The sequence below is a fragment of the Alternaria burnsii genome, assembly GCF_013036055.1.
Source record: "Alternaria burnsii strain CBS107.38 chromosome Unknown 731, whole genome shotgun sequence".
In the NCBI taxonomy this organism is placed as follows: domain Eukaryota; kingdom Fungi; phylum Ascomycota; class Dothideomycetes; order Pleosporales; family Pleosporaceae; genus Alternaria; species Alternaria burnsii.
This window is the reverse complement of record NW_024066115.1, coordinates 77667-95711: the sequence shown is the minus strand read 5'-3', so window position 1 is coordinate 95711 and position 18045 is coordinate 77667. Positions and strand designations below refer to the sequence as shown.

The following is an 18045-nucleotide window of genomic DNA, read 5'->3' as shown; positions in this document are numbered from 1 at the left end:
TTTTGCAGAGGCCTCGATTGGCTCGATCCTGTTGTCAAGTGCGCATCGCCACAGGTGATGTTACATTACGGACTTGTCCGCTGTGCTCCATGCTACTTTTCAACCTCCTCTTGTTCCTCCGTGCTTCCTACCCTGTACAACCCTTGAGTGCTACTGTTGCCTTCCTCTTTTCCGACTCCAGCTTCCTGCTCCAATTGTTTGCACCGTCGTACCAAATCGCTCACGTGAGCGTCTCCACTGTTGTGGCTTAATCCAAGCAACGCAATCTCCAGGTTGTAAAGGTACTCCTTGTTCTCGCCACTTGGTCCTTTGCCTGCAACCGGATCAGCATGGGGTGTCTACTAGTAGGAAATAACCCAACAGTCGCGAAAACGAAACCAAACATACTTTCCAGTATCTTTCTCGCTAAAGCATCAGGATCCTGCGCGCCCAAGAATTGCGGATTCTCTGGTAACCCAATGTACACCAGGCACTTGATGCTTCCCGCCTCCTCAGTCACGCTCACTGTGTTGGTAGCTCGGATGCCCGCCCACATGCCTCTTTCGGCTTCACTCGGCTCCGAGTCGTGAGGTGGGGACGTGACTTCGGCTGTACTAATAGCAGGATGAAATGGCGTGAACTGAATGGAATACCCGTTTATCTCGCGGATGTCGAGGTACTCGCGCACCTCTTTTACATGAGAGGCGGGAATATGGTATGCAGCGCCCCACACGCGCCCCGTGGACTCATGCTGGATTTTGCTATTAGATTTCTGGTAGGAGGCATCTTGAGTGCGTTCGTATATGGTGAATAGGGTGGATACGGGAGAGGTAAGACGATTACTTACAGTGTCTGTCAGAGTCTCCCAATGCGCTTTATCGATCAAAGTGACAACACGTCCTGGAGCCTCGGGCGTTCCCCGGTGATCTTCACTGTATCATGCCAACATTAGCATACTCTGCATGAAAGAGACCCGCTTCTCCATGTATCCATCGAACGATGTTCATACCTCGCCTACTACCATTAGCAAAGAAGATCATCTCACCACATCTCTCCATCGATGAAAGAAAAAAAACATACCTGCCAGAACCTCCTCACATATCCTTCGATAAATCCTGGAACCCGTTGATCTGTTCCTCGCAATTAGATTCAGAAGTGCACTTCCAATTGCAGTAACATGGAATGTTTGCTTTTCGTGGTGAGAACGTTCTGTTCGGGCCGTACCGTAGTGTGGCGGTGGTTTCCATATCAAGCTCCTAACACCGAGGCGTTAGCTACGTCGTGTTTGCAAAGGCTTGTTCATTCGGCAGCCTTACCCGTATCCAAAGATCCAGAAGTCATCGTTGCTGCCATAAGTCTCGATCTCACTCGTGTGGTCTGCCATGGTCGATTAGTGAGATATGTAAGCTCACTTGTCGTAGGAGCAAGTCTGTTTTAACGTTTCCATGAGGTGCCGAAGGACCAGATTATTAGTGGGGCCGCGATGCAGGGAAAATGCGTAAGCCGCGTATCGTCCGCGGAACAGCATATCGGGATTCTTCGGTGGTGGTTGTTTAAAAATCGTATGTTGTTTTGTATTGCCAAGCTACCTAGGTATGCATACATATGTTTACAGATACAAGTACAATCGTTTAAGATCCACCCGCAGCGCGGCTCATGAAGAAACCCTTCAGTGGACCCATAGCATCGACAGCTCTCAATCCGAGACTTCGCAATCCTACAAGCGGGCCCGATTCAACGCTATACAGTCGATGTAATTTATCGCATACGCCCAGCATTGCATTATTCTCCGCGTATCGCTCGCTGGTATAGCTCTCCAACGCCAAAGTCGATCCGATGTCTTGGCCAGTTTGCACTGCATGTGATATCGTTCGAACGAGCGCTGCAGCATCGCCCTGGCCTTGGTTTAAACCTTGGCCTGCGAGCGGATGTATGGTGTGCGCCGCATCGCCAACCAGCGCAACTCGTTCACCAGTGTATGTATCCGCGTGTCGCATGCGAAGTGGGAAGGACGCGACTGTACCGTCTTGTACGTGTGCTACTCGCATTGGTATCGCATGTTCGTCGACAGGCGTGTGTTTCTCTCGCCATGCAACTTCTTCTGCCTGTCCAGATGAGAGTGTGTGTAGATACTCTAAGTCTGTGGGTGACAGTCGGAAACCCGCATTGATCATTGCAACGAAATCCTCTTGTGACAACGTCTTGAGCTTCGCGGCACGCTCCGGCGTGGTACTCCAGACGAGTGTCGACATGTTTCCTGGAAGGGGCAGCATAGCTATTGGACCGGTTGGCAAGAACCGTTGGTATGCGATCTTGTGATCTGGACCGCCCCAGCCTTGCCCCTCGAGCTTCAGACTAGCCACCAAACCATGTCTACCATAATCGAAGCCTCGCGACTCAATGTCTGCAAAAGTCCGCACTAGGCTATTCGCACCATCGGCTCCGACTAACAGCCTAGCTGCTAATGTCTTTCCATTGGATAGCGTGAGCATTGGCCACGATGAGAAGTCCATCTTCTCTGTATCTGTACCTAGATCTATCGAGTTGACCTTTGTGGATGTGTAAAAGTCGACACCGCCCAACTGTTCGAGCCGGCTCAACAAAGCGGTAACCGTATTGACGTTCTCGATCATGTAGGCGATCGTTGTGGGCTGCGCTGGGTTACGAGGAGTAAGGAGAGGTTTCGCCGTGTGCCAATCGAACGATATCCGTGCATCAGTGACGCCGTCCCATACTTGCATCTCTTGGTATGGCTGCACCCGGGGTGTGTTGACATGCGCCCATGCTCCGATTTCTATTTCGCGCACGTCAGACCGGAACTACTATACACTTCACACGCTCGTTCGTACCCTGTAAATTCTTCACGGAGGCCGGGGTGAGGGAGCTGCATCTATTGGAAAAGCTCTCCAAACTAGCATCTTGTGATAATCGATTCTTGTGTAGATCTTGTCCCTCGATGAGTGCAACTTTCAGCCCGTTTGTGACTGGCGATGCTTTCAGACCGGTCAGGAGACTCAGACCTGCTGGTCCACCGCCTACGCAGACGACGTCGTAAACCTCCGGTGTATTTGCGGAGCTCGAGGCAAACCTCTGCTGAGGCCGCAGACGGACCCAGGCTGCCGATGGCGACGATAGAGTCCTGAGCCCTCTTAGAAGTATTCGGGGCGGCATCACGAGCCTTTGAAGATTATCGTAACATGGGAAAACGGATTTGATTTGCGAACCACGAAAGTCGGAACGGTAGTGTCATCATAGGTTTGTTTGGCGTGTTTGCAGACTGACGCGCTAAGGATTATGTCATGCATGGCAAGTCGTGGCGACCTGCCGGGGCCTCGTCAACGCCTGATGTTAGCTTCGGCTCCTTCCACCTTCTCCACCACATCCAAACCACAACATGTTCTCTTCCAATTGAGATTTCCGGATCCTCTCCAGGCTTCCCTTAGCGACAGTTGTTTGCTCTAGAAGGAGAATTAGTCTTATTCATGAATCAACGCTTCTGCAGACAGCTTATACCCCTCTTGTTTCATTATACCTTCAAGTTATTGCTCGCTGATAGGCAGTTCATCCTGTCTATGTGAGGATTATGATGTCGAAGGACTCCTTGACAGCTTCTCGGTCCGTTGATAATACGAGGGCGATGCTACGTTATCGGGTCGTAAGGGCCGGTGATTTAGGTCTAGACGAACAATCTCTTGTGGTAATGATGGCGAATGTACCAATACTCCTGGACGGTGCCAACACCTAAACAAAATACGCATGAAACCTTCTCCTATAGAGTCACCACAGTAGCGCCTCCTACCGTGGTAACGTTTCATATCCGCCAAATTCTATAGGGCAGTTTTCCCAGAAACGCTCGAACTGCATATTTCTCTTGCATACGTGTGCAGGCGCAGAATCTTCTTGTCTGTTCCAGGCTGCTTTGTTGGTCTTCCAAACTACTACTAACCAGATGGATCGGTGTTTATCCAGGTTCGCGCCGTCGTGTCAACACCCTGTTTTCTTGTCAACCAAGCTCCATTGGCGGATTTCTTCGGTACAAATATGTGACTTTGGTCATTGGCCGTACCAGCGTGTTCTTCCGCATCGTACCAATGCTATTGCTAGACTATTAAAGCCAAAAGATTCATCCGGTCATTGAGTCTTTTTTTTATTCTTTCTGCTCTCTCACCCTACTACGTTCAACAGCTTTTATGCTGTCCAATGCTATGACTTCTCAAGTTCATGTACACATACCTTCCAATGAGCCTTATGTAGTTGTCAACATCAGCCAAACAGAAGTTGAACCAGAAACATACCGATTGCCATACCCTCCAGAACTTACGCTGAAGCGACGAGCAACCGAATCATTCCTCCAGACGCGGGGATATTTGAAGAAACGAAGAAAAACGTTAAGACGTATTCAAGAGACAACAATCGACTGTCCTTGTTTACCACCACCAACATACGACGTGGCTATGACTGAATCAGCTTCGCATCTCGACAGTGTTTACCCAACGCTTCCTAGTACGCCCCCTACGCCCACCACTCAGGGCACTGGGTCCCATTCCCGAAGGCCGTCACAGGTCATTGAGGTAATAGAGAAGGTCAATACCAGGCTCAGACGCCTCTTTTATGGTCGAAGAGGATCTGCCGAAGATGAACACCCACCACCCGATCCTACTGTTGCCCAACGCTCGGGCATATCTGACAACACAAGCCGCCCATCTGAAGACCAATACGCCCAGTGTAGTTCCAAAGATCTCGCTGGAATGGGCCTAGCTGATCTGCCCAATGTAAGCGAATACTTTGATGTGAACGGCGAAGTAGGCCCTAGCTGCTTTTACTCCACTACTGACTGGGACACCTTCCAGGCAACGCTCCGAGCTAAAAGAAGAAACACCATGCAGGCGCAATGGAAGACCGACTTACAGTACGATGAAGATAGTGATCTGGAGCAACCCGACAAGCATTGGCAATATGATAGCCGAGCTGAGAGATGCGAAGAGCGAGAACGAAAAGACTCTCAATTTAGTTTCAGTGACTTTTTGAAGCCTCAAAGGTCTAGCAAAGTGGACAAAGGGAAAAGTCGGATGGTCTATGATGATGAGGATGGATTGATCTCACAAGATCAACCACTTCTCTCTCCCTACCAGGATACTTCGTCTGATACGGCCGGTCCTTCCACTGTACGGACTGGTGTTCTGATTCATGCACCGTCGGACGAAAGCCAAATCGTTATATTTAAAGAGTCCGCTGCCTGCGGCCCCCAGATCGCCGTTGGCCCACTACAGTTGTCGGCTCCAGTATTACCAGAGGATCACAACGGACGCAGGAGGGCAGAGCCTGCCACAAGGAAAATAAGCATGCGCCTAGTCCCACCTACACCTTACTGTCCACGAGACGAGCGGCGATCCTCAACGTCTTCTTCAGTCTCCAGCTTCGGCTCTCCTACACCAGCGGCTAAACCGTCAAGGACTCCATGTCACCTCGCACAAAACGTAGTCAGCACACCTGCTACAGATGCGAGCGAACCAGGTGTCAATGGCCATTCTGAGCCAATCTCAATACCATCTTCATATCACATCAGTCGCGGCTTATCTGCGGTTTCTGTGGGCTCAGCCCAATCCATTGACGACTCACCTACCTTCCCCCCATCCCTCGTATCATCAACAACAAATCTGCTCTCCCAAGAGTACAGCCCAGATACAACTCCCTCTTCACCATCTCTTCAGCCCACTCTCGTTCCCTCTCCAGAGGCCATGCAAACACTACTTCTGGGTCCACCACAACGAGCCTTGCTCCAGCGATCTGTATCGAGTAATTCACGCATGTTTCACGTTTCCGTCGAACGGCTTTCTACACCTGCACCTACACAGCCCATCTTGCCATACCATGGCCCTTCTACTGTTGACAAGAAGGGTGACTTGGTCCGAGGTTTAGAAGATGAACCGGATTTCAGCATCACACACCCTGCGCTTCCCAGTCCTCTGACCTCGGCCTCCCCACCACTGGCGGATGTGCCATCACCCGTCAGGCGTCGAACAGGAAGCCTAGAGGGGAGTGAAGATCTACGAGCTGTATATATAGAGCAAGGAAAAGCGAGCGTGATGAATCATCATCCACGACGCCGGGGTCCGAGGAAGAGTTTACAGGGGAGGTTGTGGTGGGATGAGTCGCCGCCGAAGGTATATCTCTAGACTGTCACCTGTATCTTTGGAAGAATTATTCGACTGAACTCAAGTTGGAATCAATCTCTAGCGTTTATAAGGCGTTGGAACACATCAAACACATCACAGTCACATATCATGGCAAGAATACGTAATAGTTCCTCAGCATCAACACCTCTGCTTCCAATGTATTACAACTGCATGCTAGGTAATGCTACCTTTGCCCTTCGGGCTAGTGATCCTCGTCACCACTACAAATACGCCATAAACCCCATGCAATAGATAAAAAGGACAAAGCCTTGCCAGGCTGTCATGAAGAGAGCGGAATGCCCCAAGGTGGGTATCGAACAATCGAAAAGGACTGGAGTTTTTATGCCGGAAAACGCTATGCATGAAAAATAGGACGAAGATTGCAAGCAGAGACTCGCTAGACGAGACTGTTGGACTCTCCTCATATTTACAAGAGGACGGCGAAGCCGAAGAAGACGCTGCCGAAGACGGCAGCGAGACCAAGACCGGCGTTAGGCATGAAGATGGAGCCAGCACCGCCTTGGTCGGATGAGCCGCTGTCGCTGGAACCGGTCTCCTCAGCACCGCCGCCGAAGCCGGTAACGGGGATGGTGTTGGTAGCAGCGCCGTTGGAGCCAGTCGGGGCGGCGGTGGAAGACATGGTGGTAGGTAGAGAGGTGTTACCGCGGTAGGGGTCTTGGGCTCCGCATGGGTGGTCCTCACTGGTAATCATGTTAGTGCTGTTTTTACTTCGATGGTTCGATCGATCAAACATACCGGCAAGCGCTCTGGCAAGTGCTGTCACCGTTGCAGTTGGCGACGCAGTTGTTTCCCCATTGTTGGCAGATGAAGTATGGCAGGGTCTGCGAGTACTGGGTGATGTTGGGAGAGACACCGTTGTCACAGACACAGGTGTAGGTCAAAGCGTCGGAATCGCAGTCGTTCTGCTCGGTGGTCATAGAGTCGACACCGGGCTGTTGGAGGCAGATGAGCGGGCACTGTGCCCTGTTCTGGTCGCACCAGTAATCTGGGCCATGTTAGACGAGGCAAAGTTGATACGGACGACTCTACATACCCCTCTCAGACTGGGGCACGGTGTCGGGGTCAATGGTGTATGGGTAGCTCATCTGGGGGGTGTCCTGAGCAGCGACCAAGCCAGTGAAGGCGGCAATGCTGAGGGCGAAGACGGAACGCATGTTGACGGTTGAGGTGGTGGTGGTGGTGGTGATGGTGAAGGAGTATTAGCGGAGATGCAGCGAAGGTATTAAAATAATAGACGGTCAGCGACAGACGGTGGACAATCGAATATAAAGGGCAACTCTTCAGCGAAAGTGATGAGGAGGCTGGAAAAAAGAGGCGGCGTCTGATATATAAAGGGAGGGATGTGTCGACGGGAAGCAATAAGCTAGTGGAGTATCAGATAGGAAGGCTCACGGACGGGTGCGTGCGTTTCCCCGCCTACCTTCTCGCCCGGGACGATGCCTGTTGGGGACGGGTTGGCCGTGACTCGAGCCATCTGGCGACTGTGGAGTCGGCGTGGACGGCGTGGAAAGGGCGGCTTTGGGTCGGAAATCGTGAGACGCTGTATTGGAAGTTTCCCATTAATCCCTCGGCTGCGCAGGGATGCAATGGTTTGCTTGTTCGTATTGGCCACCGCCCTAGCATCCGCTAGTCATTCACCCAGGGTCTCGCATCCTGGCTCGCGCTGCGCATCATTCGGTTGAGATGAGCGCTGGCAAACGCCGCCAATTCTTCTTTCATCGTCAACAAGACACTAGACGCGACTGGCTGCATGCTCCGGCCCAGCTGTTGCAGCACCACACTGTACATATCTACCCCTCACCTCGACGCGGCAGCACCTAGATACCAACCGCCTTCCCGTTTGACGCGCCACCTGCCCAGCCATCTACTGTAAATGGATGGAGCCGGCGAGCTTTGAAACTGGAGACCCGTCGTCGTCGCCAGCCCGAGATGGGGCAAAACCCGCCACTGCTACCGCGGGTGACCGCAACAGCGTTGGCAGTGTGGTCCCGCCATACTGGCAATCCCACCAGCGCAACGCGTCCTATCTAAGCAACTACTCTGCTGACAACGGCCGCCCCACTCCCATCGGCCTCGAGGACCATACCGATGAGGGCTCAGACCACTGCAAAGTTCTCTGGGCCAAGGGTGTCACGATAGATGATTACGTTGTCATCAGCGGCACGGCTGCGGCACCTGGATTTGGAGCTTATGTCGTCTTCAATTGCACGGTCGAGACACTCGATGTAAGTTCCGAGCCGCATCGAGATGCGCTAGTCCGCAGAGCCATATCCTCGTAGCCAATCACTTGCATGAAATTGTTTTCCCAAAAGATGGTTTCATGCACAAGGCCTGTGGTGGAGCTGCGAGATGCTGCCTATCTCCAGGCGACGAACCTTCATGCACATGCTAACTGTTGCAGGGTGGTCCCATGAAGATACGAAAGAGGTAAGACATGTTTCCACGACCTTCGAAAGCATCCACTGATTGTGTACAGATACTCAGAGTTTGAAGATCTGCACACAAAGCTGCTCCAGACCTTTCCTCACGCCGCGGGTTCCATGCCGCACTTCCCACCCAAGTCCGTAATATGTAAGTCACATGTCCTCGTGCGGCATCACTCCACCAGTTAATATACTAATGCATCTGGCATAGCTCGCTTTAGGCCCCGTTTTCTGGAAAAGCGGAAACAAGGACTTTCGTACTTTCTCAAGTTTGTTTATCGATAACAAAGCTAGCGTACATCGGCTGACCTATTAATAGTTGCGTTTTGCTCAACCCGGAGTTCGCTGGATCACCAGTCTTGAAGGACTTTCTTTTCTCGTGAGGTGCTCGTCGGTGTACGTGTTGATCTTGGTGTCTCAGGTGTGGCAAACAAGAGCTGGATTGGGATCGAGGTGCCGATGGTCCGGGGTGTGCACGACGGGTGACAGTAACGAGCACGACTGAAGCAGTCGAGAGGACGTCTCATTGTTCCAGATTCATGTGTAGATATAAATTTTCCGTAAAGTTGCCCATGCAGGATTACTTCATGTTGAATGTCGAGTTGGTGCTGCCGGGATCATAGGGTAGTGATTGGCTACCAGCGTCGGTGGCGCTACTCTTCCAAGTATCTCATATGCGCTGCACTGCAATTCGTTGAATATTCTTCTGATGTACAGTCTGATATGGAGAAGGGAAGGCTCTGATATGAAGCTTAATTCAACGTCACTTTATCTGTATGCGACGCATGTGTCTTGGTGAGGCGTACTGGATAGTTTTGGGTGCAGCAGCTCGTTTGGCAAACTGCGCGAGCTCTGCCACTCGACGACCCCTAACGGCTCGCGTTTTGGCACATCTCAGCGCGACACTCAATGGCAGCTCAACGATGAATAGCTAAAAGATGACCCAGCGAATCGCGAATGATCTCGAGTCTGCTCAATATCATGGCCAACGCCGTTCGGCCTCCGCTGCTGCGAAGCTCGAATGAACGGCAGACGAGGCTCAACTTCCTGCCCGTGTCGCGCGATGACGCCCTCCAACAAGCCCAGCGCAACAACAATAACACGCCCGTCACGACAAGACGGACCTCCAAAAGCGGCCCATTGCTTGCGCTTGCTGATGACGATAGATCCGTCAAGCAATTAACCCACACGCCCAACAAACCCCCTCCGCCTGCGCGCACCAGCAGCAGGAAGCGGCCAGCCACAGCCTTGGAAGACGACGCGACCGACACGAGACCTCCCACCAAGATCACCGTGACACAACCACACGGCGAGCTTCTGCGCATCACCAATGGCGTCGCCGCCCCGCTGGGCATAGACGCCGACGACGTCCCCTCTGCGAGGTCCACGCCTAGGCCAGGCAGCTCCGGCAAGCTTACTGCGCCCCCAGCTGTCCCCGCCCCGGCCTCGACAGCGTCGTCGACAGACAAGCGCAGCCTGAGAAGCCACGACGGTGGATCCCGCCTCAAGAGTGATCTCGCCGTCTACTTTTCAAACTACGACGACATCATTGCAGGTGTGCCCAAAGAGGATGGTATGTCACTGTCACATGTCGCGTGGCCTACCAGCTGATCGCATGCAGAGTTCCTCGATATCGATACCCCCATATACATTGTCGACGAGCCCATCAAGCCCAAGACGCCTGAGCCCACAAGAAGCTCACTAAGCCCGACGCGCTCACGGAAAGCGAGACCTTCGTCCCCGTCGCGCCATGCTTCAGATCCCTCAATACCCCTAGCCCAGTCCTCGACTTCCTTCACCGTCCTCAACTACGCCTCTGTAGCCAATGCCATCACCCGCAATGACGGCGAAGACCCCCTCGCCGACTCGGTCTTCTTCACACAACACCGACGCGCTGAGCGCAAGGAGAAGCAGCTGCGCAATATCGAAAAGGAGCGCGCCATGCACGAGAAGGTGCAGTTAGAGAGGCTTCTCGATGGACTGCAGGGCCCAGACTGGCTCAAGGTTATGGGCATAACAGGCGTGACAGACGGCGAGAGAAAGGACTGGGAGGCCAAGCGCGACTACTTTGTCAGAGAGGTAGAAGCACTAGTGGACAAGTTCCGCGTCTGGAAGGAAGAAGAGAAACGCTTGCGTGCTGAAAAGGAAGCAGCTCTCGCCGCGAGGGAAGACGATGAGGAAGAAGACGGCGAAGAGACCGAAGACTCAGACAACATTGTAGTCAACGGCCGCGATGCTCCACCACCACGACAGCAGCCCAAAGAACCTGAGCCACCGAAACCACGAAGACCACCGCGTCCGCATGGCTTTCTCCTCCCATTCGTGCCACCTGAACCTGCAGCCCCATTCAGCTCCTTTTATGCTAAACCACACCTCCGCGCCGCTGCCCTTGGTAAACACAGACACGGTCGCAACGCGTCTGCCTTTGGTCAGCCTATACCCGATTTCGTCGAAAGGGAGTTTGAGCTGCCCGACGATTTCATCGACCCCCAGTTCCTGAGAGACAATGCGCGCCAAAGACGGAGACGGAAGAGGGAAAGTGGTGTGAATACAGGTACAGGGACCAGTGCACATTAATGGGGTTTACTGGAAGCATTTTCATCTTCATGGGCGGGGCTTACAATTCTATACCCTTATAAATACTATCGAGCAAGTCGAAGGATAGGGTTCTGTGGCGTTTGTTTTCTTATGGACTGGGCTTCCGGATTTGGCGGTGGTGGAGGGCCAACGTCGTGTGTATATTACCAAGGAGTAGAATACAAAACATGTTCTGCTCTGTCATGAGGTGTTTGGGTACTAGTGATTGTGTGCAGTATGGCTAATTGTAAAAGGCGCTGGACGATCGAAGTATGTCTGTTGGTCTCACATTGTAAAGCTGGTGCTGACCGTCTCCAAAAGGTCTTCTACCAGTACACATGAACAAAACCTCCGCTCGTTCCGGGGTTAGTCACAAATATATCCTGTATGGTCCTGATCGGCCATTCTGATAGCAGAATGCTGATGGCCGTGCTGGTCAGGGTCTGGTTTCCAGCCAATGGAGTTCAGATCATGTATGTATGTAGAATATTGTTGACAAACGTAGGTAAATCAGCATAGCTATGCGTTGCTTGCAATTCGCCATTATCGCCTCATGATCGTGTTGACGATAAGGAAATGACAGGTTTGCGATCAAGCAAGCAACAGGATGCCAGGAAAATATCCCGATGGTAGGGGTGACTTTACGGCACGACGGAAGAGGGTAGGGATGTCGCATAGGGTAGCCGTGATACCGACGATGTAGAGGAAGCGAAAGGCTCACGCAGCAGCAACAAGAGTTGACTGAACCATGATCAGCACCTAGTAGGATTTAGTAGGGATAAGACTGTCTTTTCACATCGTACAATCAGTCACATCGCAACTTTTTGGAGCCAAACAGGATTTTCACAGACATCGTTAAATATCGGTACAGCCTTGACAGCAAAAGAAGGAGATATCGTATGGTAGAGACTTGCTGGCTGTATATCGATTTTACAAACGTCTTACTCGTCCTAAAACAGAAATATCCGTCCATACACGGAGTCGCACATGCCCAGAATAGCATAATCATGGTTGGAGGTCATCATACACACCTATAACAGACTGTGATCTGTTCTAATAAGTGTTTAGATGGACGAAGCGGCCTGGTCTTTCGCTGATACTTTGCGAACGCAAACTTCGCGCACAACCGAGTTGTTGATCTCCCGTCCATCCCTCTCCGTAATCTGTTCATCTTCATAAGCCATCACAAACACCGTACATTTCTTAACGTCAAGATCGAAAATCCCCCATTGCTCCAGTAAGTCCAAGGCTGGTTGAGATTCGGTGGTTTTCTGACAAATTGGTTCTTTGCAAAGGATCTTGAAGGTACCATGGCAGCTTTCCTCATTGATTTGGCATGTCACCGTCATCTTGTCCTCCCGTACTGCTTCAAGCCAAGACTCGTTTAGGTTGTGGATGAAGACTTGTATGCTGCGAGTATATCTCATTTGTTCACGCTTGAAAGCCCCCCACTCATAGCGATTCAACGCGTGATATGAGCATTCGCAGTTGTCGCAGTCGTTTATGTCTTCGTACTCGTGGATCTGTGCTCTGCAACTTCTGCAAATGTCGTTTTCTATGGTCAATCCGCCTGCAACAATCATGTATGGAACAAATTCAACACGTAATGATGGATGCCGGGCATGCAGGCGCAGTAAAGGCATCATATCAAATGATGATATGCTGTCGTCACCATGGTCCCACAAGAACTGCACTAGTCTGGGCGTGTGCTCGTTTCCGCTCCCATGATGCAGAAATGTATCAGCGAAAAGAGTCACCTCGGAAGTTGATTCAAATCTAACACGAAGGTCCCGGACCCAAATAGGACGATACTCAGCGCGAACTTGCTTGCAGACCTGGGTTACAGCGAAATATTGCCAGGTACGCTTGGAATACGACTTGCGGTGAGAATCTGGGTGGAGGTGTATTGGATGCAGAGCGAACGGTTCAGTGTCATCTTCTTCAGCATACTTGTATACTCTGTTTCTTAGCTCTGCGTAGCGTCAGTATCTAAAACACGTTGTACGAGTAGAGAAGCCATACCTGGAGAAAGATTGAGGAAGCGGAAGCACTGCTGGTCTTCTGTGGCGGGCTCTTCACTATCCGTGGCCGTTGCAATCGTCTTGGAAGCCCTTTTCAATTCCCAAGTAGGTATAGCGGCATCTATAGCCTCGCGAGCTGCGCGCTTGCTTCCAGATTGTCTGGTGTCAGGTTAGTTGACAACTGCTGAAGTGCGCGATGTGTAGAAGGTGAGATTTACGTAATGGGTGTCATCGCTCTGTTTTTCTTACCGACTGCAGAAGAAAACAAACTGAGTTAGTTCAATTTGAGAGTGAGTGTGTGTGGGAGTAAACAGATAGTCAGGGCAAGAGCACCTGCCAAGAGCCGCTAGTAAAGTGATGCAGGTACGAACCGAGGTATCTTGCACCTTCTTAGACAAAGGCGAGAGCGTATGAGTACATATGCACTACTTCATTTCAGCATCGTCTGAAACTGAAGGTTGGAAGTGAATCGTATTCTGCTCACTCAGTGTACATCTCCCGCCGCACACTCACGTCCGGCCAAAAAGGCAATCACACGGCAATCCTCTATACAAGGCTTTCTGGACTCAAGTTGTAACACATAAACTCATATGATCTGGGAAATTGCGTTCTATGCAAGATCTTGACTAGATAGTATTCTCTTGACAATGCAATTACATGCAGTACATTCCGGAACGTTGCTGATATCATCCCGAAGAATCAATAGATTTGCCTTTCGTAATCCAGGCTGTCAACTGCATGGAAGTAGAACACGTGTTTAGTGGAAAGCCCGGGTGGACCTCCTCCATAGTGTGGGTCAATCCGGTTTCGTTCTTCCAATGGCAGTGAAGTCATATTCGAGGCGCACGCAAACGCAGTCTGTCGCGCTTCTACGCCTCGGCTCTTGAACCATTTAGTTTTCCATCATTTATATCGCAATCGCAAATGTATATCCCAGATTTGTCATAGCAATCCAAGGCCACTATACAAGCGTTCAAGATCCGGTGACCATTGCAAAGGCCTGCGGACACACAGTAGCTGCTTTCGTCGCATGGATTACTACAAATGTCCGACGCACGACTTGTATTCAGAGACGCAACGCCGCAGCCTTCCTCCGCTCTCGAGAAACAGGGAACAGCTCAACGAGGATTTGGTGCAAGATGACATCGATCGGGGATCAGATGCGACGACAATACGTACTGTGGACCGAAGCACGTTGTTACCACAAACAACCAGATCGGCGCACGCAGGCGAGATTGGAAACACGATTGTGGCCAGTCAGTTGGTAAACGAGAGTCCGTCTAGAGGATGCGCAGCGTACAAGGACGTCAGAGCTGACCACGCTTAGAGATCGTTTACTGGACCCTGAACACATTCTTTCCCACGCTACATCTCTTCTTCGAGTCGGGTCGCTCGTGTGTCATAGACGGTGGAAGATTGTCGGACGCATTTGTAGGGCTAGATCCCGCGCTTCGATTCAAACTGACAGACTGCGCACACGAAGAGGAAGGTCGCGTCTCTAACTCGATACTGCCTGAACGATTCTCAGATTCAGGTATTGGTCTCGTTATACAGGAAGCGGTTGTCTCCCAGCGCACAAGTATCGCAGTGAAAAACAGCCAGCAATGGGCACCGCGAGATCCACCTCAGTTCCGGATCGTAACAGAAATGCATACAGTCATCGGGTTAAGACTCAGGGGAATGAACAAGATGGCTTTCATATGGGCGAGAACAAAAGCGCCTTCTGGAGGAAGATTATGGGGAGATGTGAGGACAGCTGGGTTGCGAGACGACGTGCCGATACCGTCCATATCTTTTCCCGGGAATGATACAAGGCCGGGGGCACAACGGATCGTGGTCATTCAGGAAAGCCTAATTGCACGTAATCGCCCAGATGTCAAGAATAAGCCACCTACAAAGCTGTGATTACGTGCAAGACAGGGATCGCATACGGAGATATCGGGGGTTGTACCGGACTTTCAACATCACGATACAGCTGGCGCACCGCGACAGCGTTGAAGTAAATGTCTGGCAACAGATCAGCTTAGCAAGATAGCGCAAAATACTTGCTCCAAATATGTGCGATCATATCCACTCGGGAAGATCCGGCTAACCTTGAGCGACAAGTGTCTGGAGCCGGTACGTAGTCAGGAAATGGCCGTAGCTGACAAAAACCAACAGAGCATTTCCTAAGACCGATCCGAGTGGGACTACGAGTAATCACGGGCGAGTGTACAAGACTGGAGGATCCGAAGCGGCTGTAAGGATCGAAGTGGGGTACTGAGTCGATCTAAGGAACCGGCGCAGTTATAAAGACACTAAATACCCACGTCGGTACTGTTCAGCTACACTCATCGGATCTACTACAACAGTCAGTACATCTTGCAAGTATCTGCCAACCTTTACTCACAACCAACAGAGCTCTTACAACAACCTCCAGCTAAACATCATCATGCCTGGCGCAACCGCTATCGTCCTCTACCCTCGCAAGGAGGGCTCCACTTTTGACAAGGAGTACTACCTCAAGACACACATGCCCCTCGCCATGAAGCACTGGGGCCCACACGGTATGAAGTCCTACGCCGTCAGCGAACTCGGTGCCGATGGCCCATACTCCATCTCCTCCGTCATGGAGTTTGACAGCCAAGAAGCTGTTGGAAAGGCCATGCAGGATCCAGGAACCAAGGAGATCATGGACGACGTAAAGAACTTCACCAACTCTGAACCTATCTTGGTTCACGGCAGCATCATCGGAACGAGTTAAGCTTGGAACCAAATGGAAGAAAGGTCGGCCGACGATGATGAGTGATGGATACGATGACGAGCCTCATGCAGGGCGAGTAGTGGAGGCGGACGTGGGATGAGGTTAGCGGCGTGAAAGCTGCATGGAGGGGTAGCTTCGTAGCTGAGATGCCCCGCACTTCGTCCTCCCGAGGCATCTCACATCCACTCACGAATACATGCTCCATCTTGCTCGCATTCTTGGCCAACCAAAGTGATTCCAGACACTCTACTGATCATGTCAATTCCAGTGGAAGTTCGCTAGTATCAGAGTATGCCTTTGGTTGCAAATCTCGGAGGAGCAGATTCATACGCCAAATCAGCTGATAACCTCTTACCATTGGCTGTGATTATGCCGCCCAGGTATGCATAGAGCCAAGAACTTCAGCCTCGTCGACAAGTTCATGGCAGCACAGCCTCCCCCCTCTAACAGATGTCTCACCGCTCAAGGCAGACATTTGTGTCACATCTTTGCAGCTGTCTCATTGTCCTTTCTCCGATTCCTAACACTCTCACACCACACAATCACGCAACATATCTAGAAAAGAATTTCCGCCGTCAGTGTTGCATGCTAATAGTGACCGATAGACGACCTTTACGCATCCTGTCCGGTCGATCGGAAGAGCCGGGAGTTCAGACTACTCCAACTCCAACCCAATAACAACGAAAACATAATCAAATGCAACATGCAAACCTACTATCTCAAAAGCCCTGAACTATCTTGTATACAGACCGACGATTCCAAGAACCCTCCACCTTATACAGCTTTGTCGTACACATGGGGTGTCAATGCAACTTACACCAATATCGAAATCAACCGTGTGAAAGTTCCAGTCCGCGAGAACTTATGGGACTTCCTACACCAACAGCTGCTTCGTGGCAATTACGGACCGTTCTGGATTGACGCCCTCTGTATACAACAGTCAGAAGTTCATGAGCGTAATCATCAAGTACGGATGATGGACCATATATACATGGATGCCCAATTGGTTCTGATCTGGCTTGGCAAAGAGAGTGACGATGGCAATCTCGCCATGCGGACTTTGACGAATTGGAAGTGGTGCAATCCGAGCACTGTACGATACATGTTCACTAGCAAGAACAAATTCGGCAACATTCTTCTTACGCGTGGAACGAAGGGCGTGACTACCTGGAACCCGAAAGAGGTACTCAGTGTATTGTCATTATGTAAGAAAAGATATTGGTCGCGTATGTGGATCATCCAAGAAGTCGTGCACGCGAAACGCGTAGAGATCCATTGGGGCTCTGAGGTTCTCGAATGGTACAAGTTCGAGCAATTGTACTATTATGTGAGTATCATATCCAGGGACTACAAGGAGATGGACACACCTTTTTACAACGCCGTTCGCTCCAGTCCAGCCATGTCCGTCGTCAAGATTAAGGCTCTTGATGAGGCGACGCATGTACCGGGCCGGCCCAGGGACGTTACTATCGAATTCCTAATGGAAACATATAGTGCCCATGAGTGCGAAGATATCCGAGACAGAGTCTATGCTGTTGTGGGAATAGCGAAGTATGGCTCAATGATCGTAGTTGATTATCGTAAATCAGCAAAGGATGTTTTGCTTGATGTTTTCTACAATGTCATTACCGAGATGAGCTGGGAGGCAAAATGGCGTGAAGATGAACTTCTCCGAATCGGCCAATTGTTGGAGAAAGTTTTGAAAGTTCCTTTCCCGAAGACTGAGATACAATTTCACATCGATCGCAGCCGTGGTCTAATGGCAAAAGGTGTTCGGAGTGATATGAGTGATGGATACATGTACTTCTTCGGATCCGTCGACTGGGCACGAACACTGCGAGTCACGTTACAGTAGACAGCTAAATACTTAATTGTTTCCTCAATCATCATAAACTCCATTAGGGTCCCCATATTACAACATGCGAGCCTTCCAACCCATCAAAAGCTCCACATGCACCACTAATCACTATCTAATACTATGTACGAGAAGAAGATGCAGACACAAAAGTATGTACAGTGAACATCGGCATCTCGTCTCATACTCTTCAATCCAATTGTAATCGACCCAGAGATAATCTCGACCACTTCCTAATTTCGTATTCCAT

General features: G+C 50.9%; 7 protein-coding genes across 7 annotated transcripts; 4 read left to right on the top strand and 3 right to left on the bottom strand.

Annotated features, from left to right (window-relative positions):
- Nucleotides 1-92: 92 nt before the first annotated feature.
- On the bottom strand, nucleotides 93-3150 carry GT037_006681 (ubiquinone biosynthesis monooxygenase coq6; the record flags this gene model as incomplete). Its single annotated transcript, XM_038931728.1, has 7 exons — nucleotides 93-313; nucleotides 388-911; nucleotides 989-993; nucleotides 1060-1109; nucleotides 1296-1408; nucleotides 1801-2773; nucleotides 2829-3150. 7 exons carry the CDS (start codon nucleotides 3148-3150, stop codon nucleotides 93-95), a joined length of 2208 nt encoding a protein of 735 aa, XP_038785200.1.
- A 1034-nt stretch (nucleotides 3151-4184) lies between these two features.
- Nucleotides 4185-6155, top strand: GT037_006680 (uncharacterized protein; the record flags this gene model as incomplete). Its single annotated transcript, XM_038931727.1, has 1 exon — nucleotides 4185-6155. The coding sequence occupies one exon, from the start codon at nucleotides 4185-4187 to the stop codon at nucleotides 6153-6155; it is 1971 nt and encodes a 656-aa protein (XP_038785199.1).
- Nucleotides 6156-6582: 427 nt separating this feature from the next.
- GT037_006679 (cdp-alcohol phosphatidyltransferase) lies at nucleotides 6583-7330 on the bottom strand (the record flags this gene model as incomplete). Its single annotated transcript, XM_038931726.1, has 3 exons — nucleotides 6583-6856; nucleotides 6912-7161; nucleotides 7210-7330. 3 exons carry the CDS (start codon nucleotides 7328-7330, stop codon nucleotides 6583-6585), a joined length of 645 nt encoding a protein of 214 aa, XP_038785198.1.
- Nucleotides 7331-8053: 723 nt separating this feature from the next.
- GT037_006678 (px domain containing-containing protein) lies at nucleotides 8054-11176 on the top strand (the record flags this gene model as incomplete). Its single annotated transcript, XM_038931725.1, has 7 exons — nucleotides 8054-8401; nucleotides 8578-8603; nucleotides 8653-8747; nucleotides 8811-8868; nucleotides 8919-8978; nucleotides 9547-10172; nucleotides 10221-11176. 7 exons carry the CDS (start codon nucleotides 8054-8056, stop codon nucleotides 11174-11176), a joined length of 2169 nt encoding a protein of 722 aa, XP_038785197.1.
- Nucleotides 11177-12240: 1064 nt separating this feature from the next.
- On the bottom strand, nucleotides 12241-13429 carry GT037_006677 (uncharacterized protein; the record flags this gene model as incomplete). Its single annotated transcript, XM_038931724.1, has 3 exons — nucleotides 12241-13148; nucleotides 13199-13356; nucleotides 13416-13429. 3 exons carry the CDS (start codon nucleotides 13427-13429, stop codon nucleotides 12241-12243), a joined length of 1080 nt encoding a protein of 359 aa, XP_038785196.1.
- Nucleotides 13430-14227: 798 nt separating this feature from the next.
- On the top strand, nucleotides 14228-15940 carry GT037_006676 (uncharacterized protein; the record flags this gene model as incomplete). The annotated part of the gene is made up of 4 exons (XM_038931723.1): nucleotides 14228-14471; nucleotides 14525-14943; nucleotides 15280-15315; nucleotides 15596-15940. 4 exons carry the CDS (start codon nucleotides 14228-14230, stop codon nucleotides 15938-15940), a joined length of 1044 nt encoding a protein of 347 aa, XP_038785195.1.
- A 703-nt stretch (nucleotides 15941-16643) lies between these two features.
- On the top strand, nucleotides 16644-17795 carry GT037_006675 (uncharacterized protein; the record flags this gene model as incomplete). The annotated part of the gene is made up of 1 exon (XM_038931722.1): nucleotides 16644-17795. The coding sequence occupies one exon, from the start codon at nucleotides 16644-16646 to the stop codon at nucleotides 17793-17795; it is 1152 nt and encodes a 383-aa protein (XP_038785194.1).
- Between the last annotated feature and the right edge of the window lie 250 nt (nucleotides 17796-18045).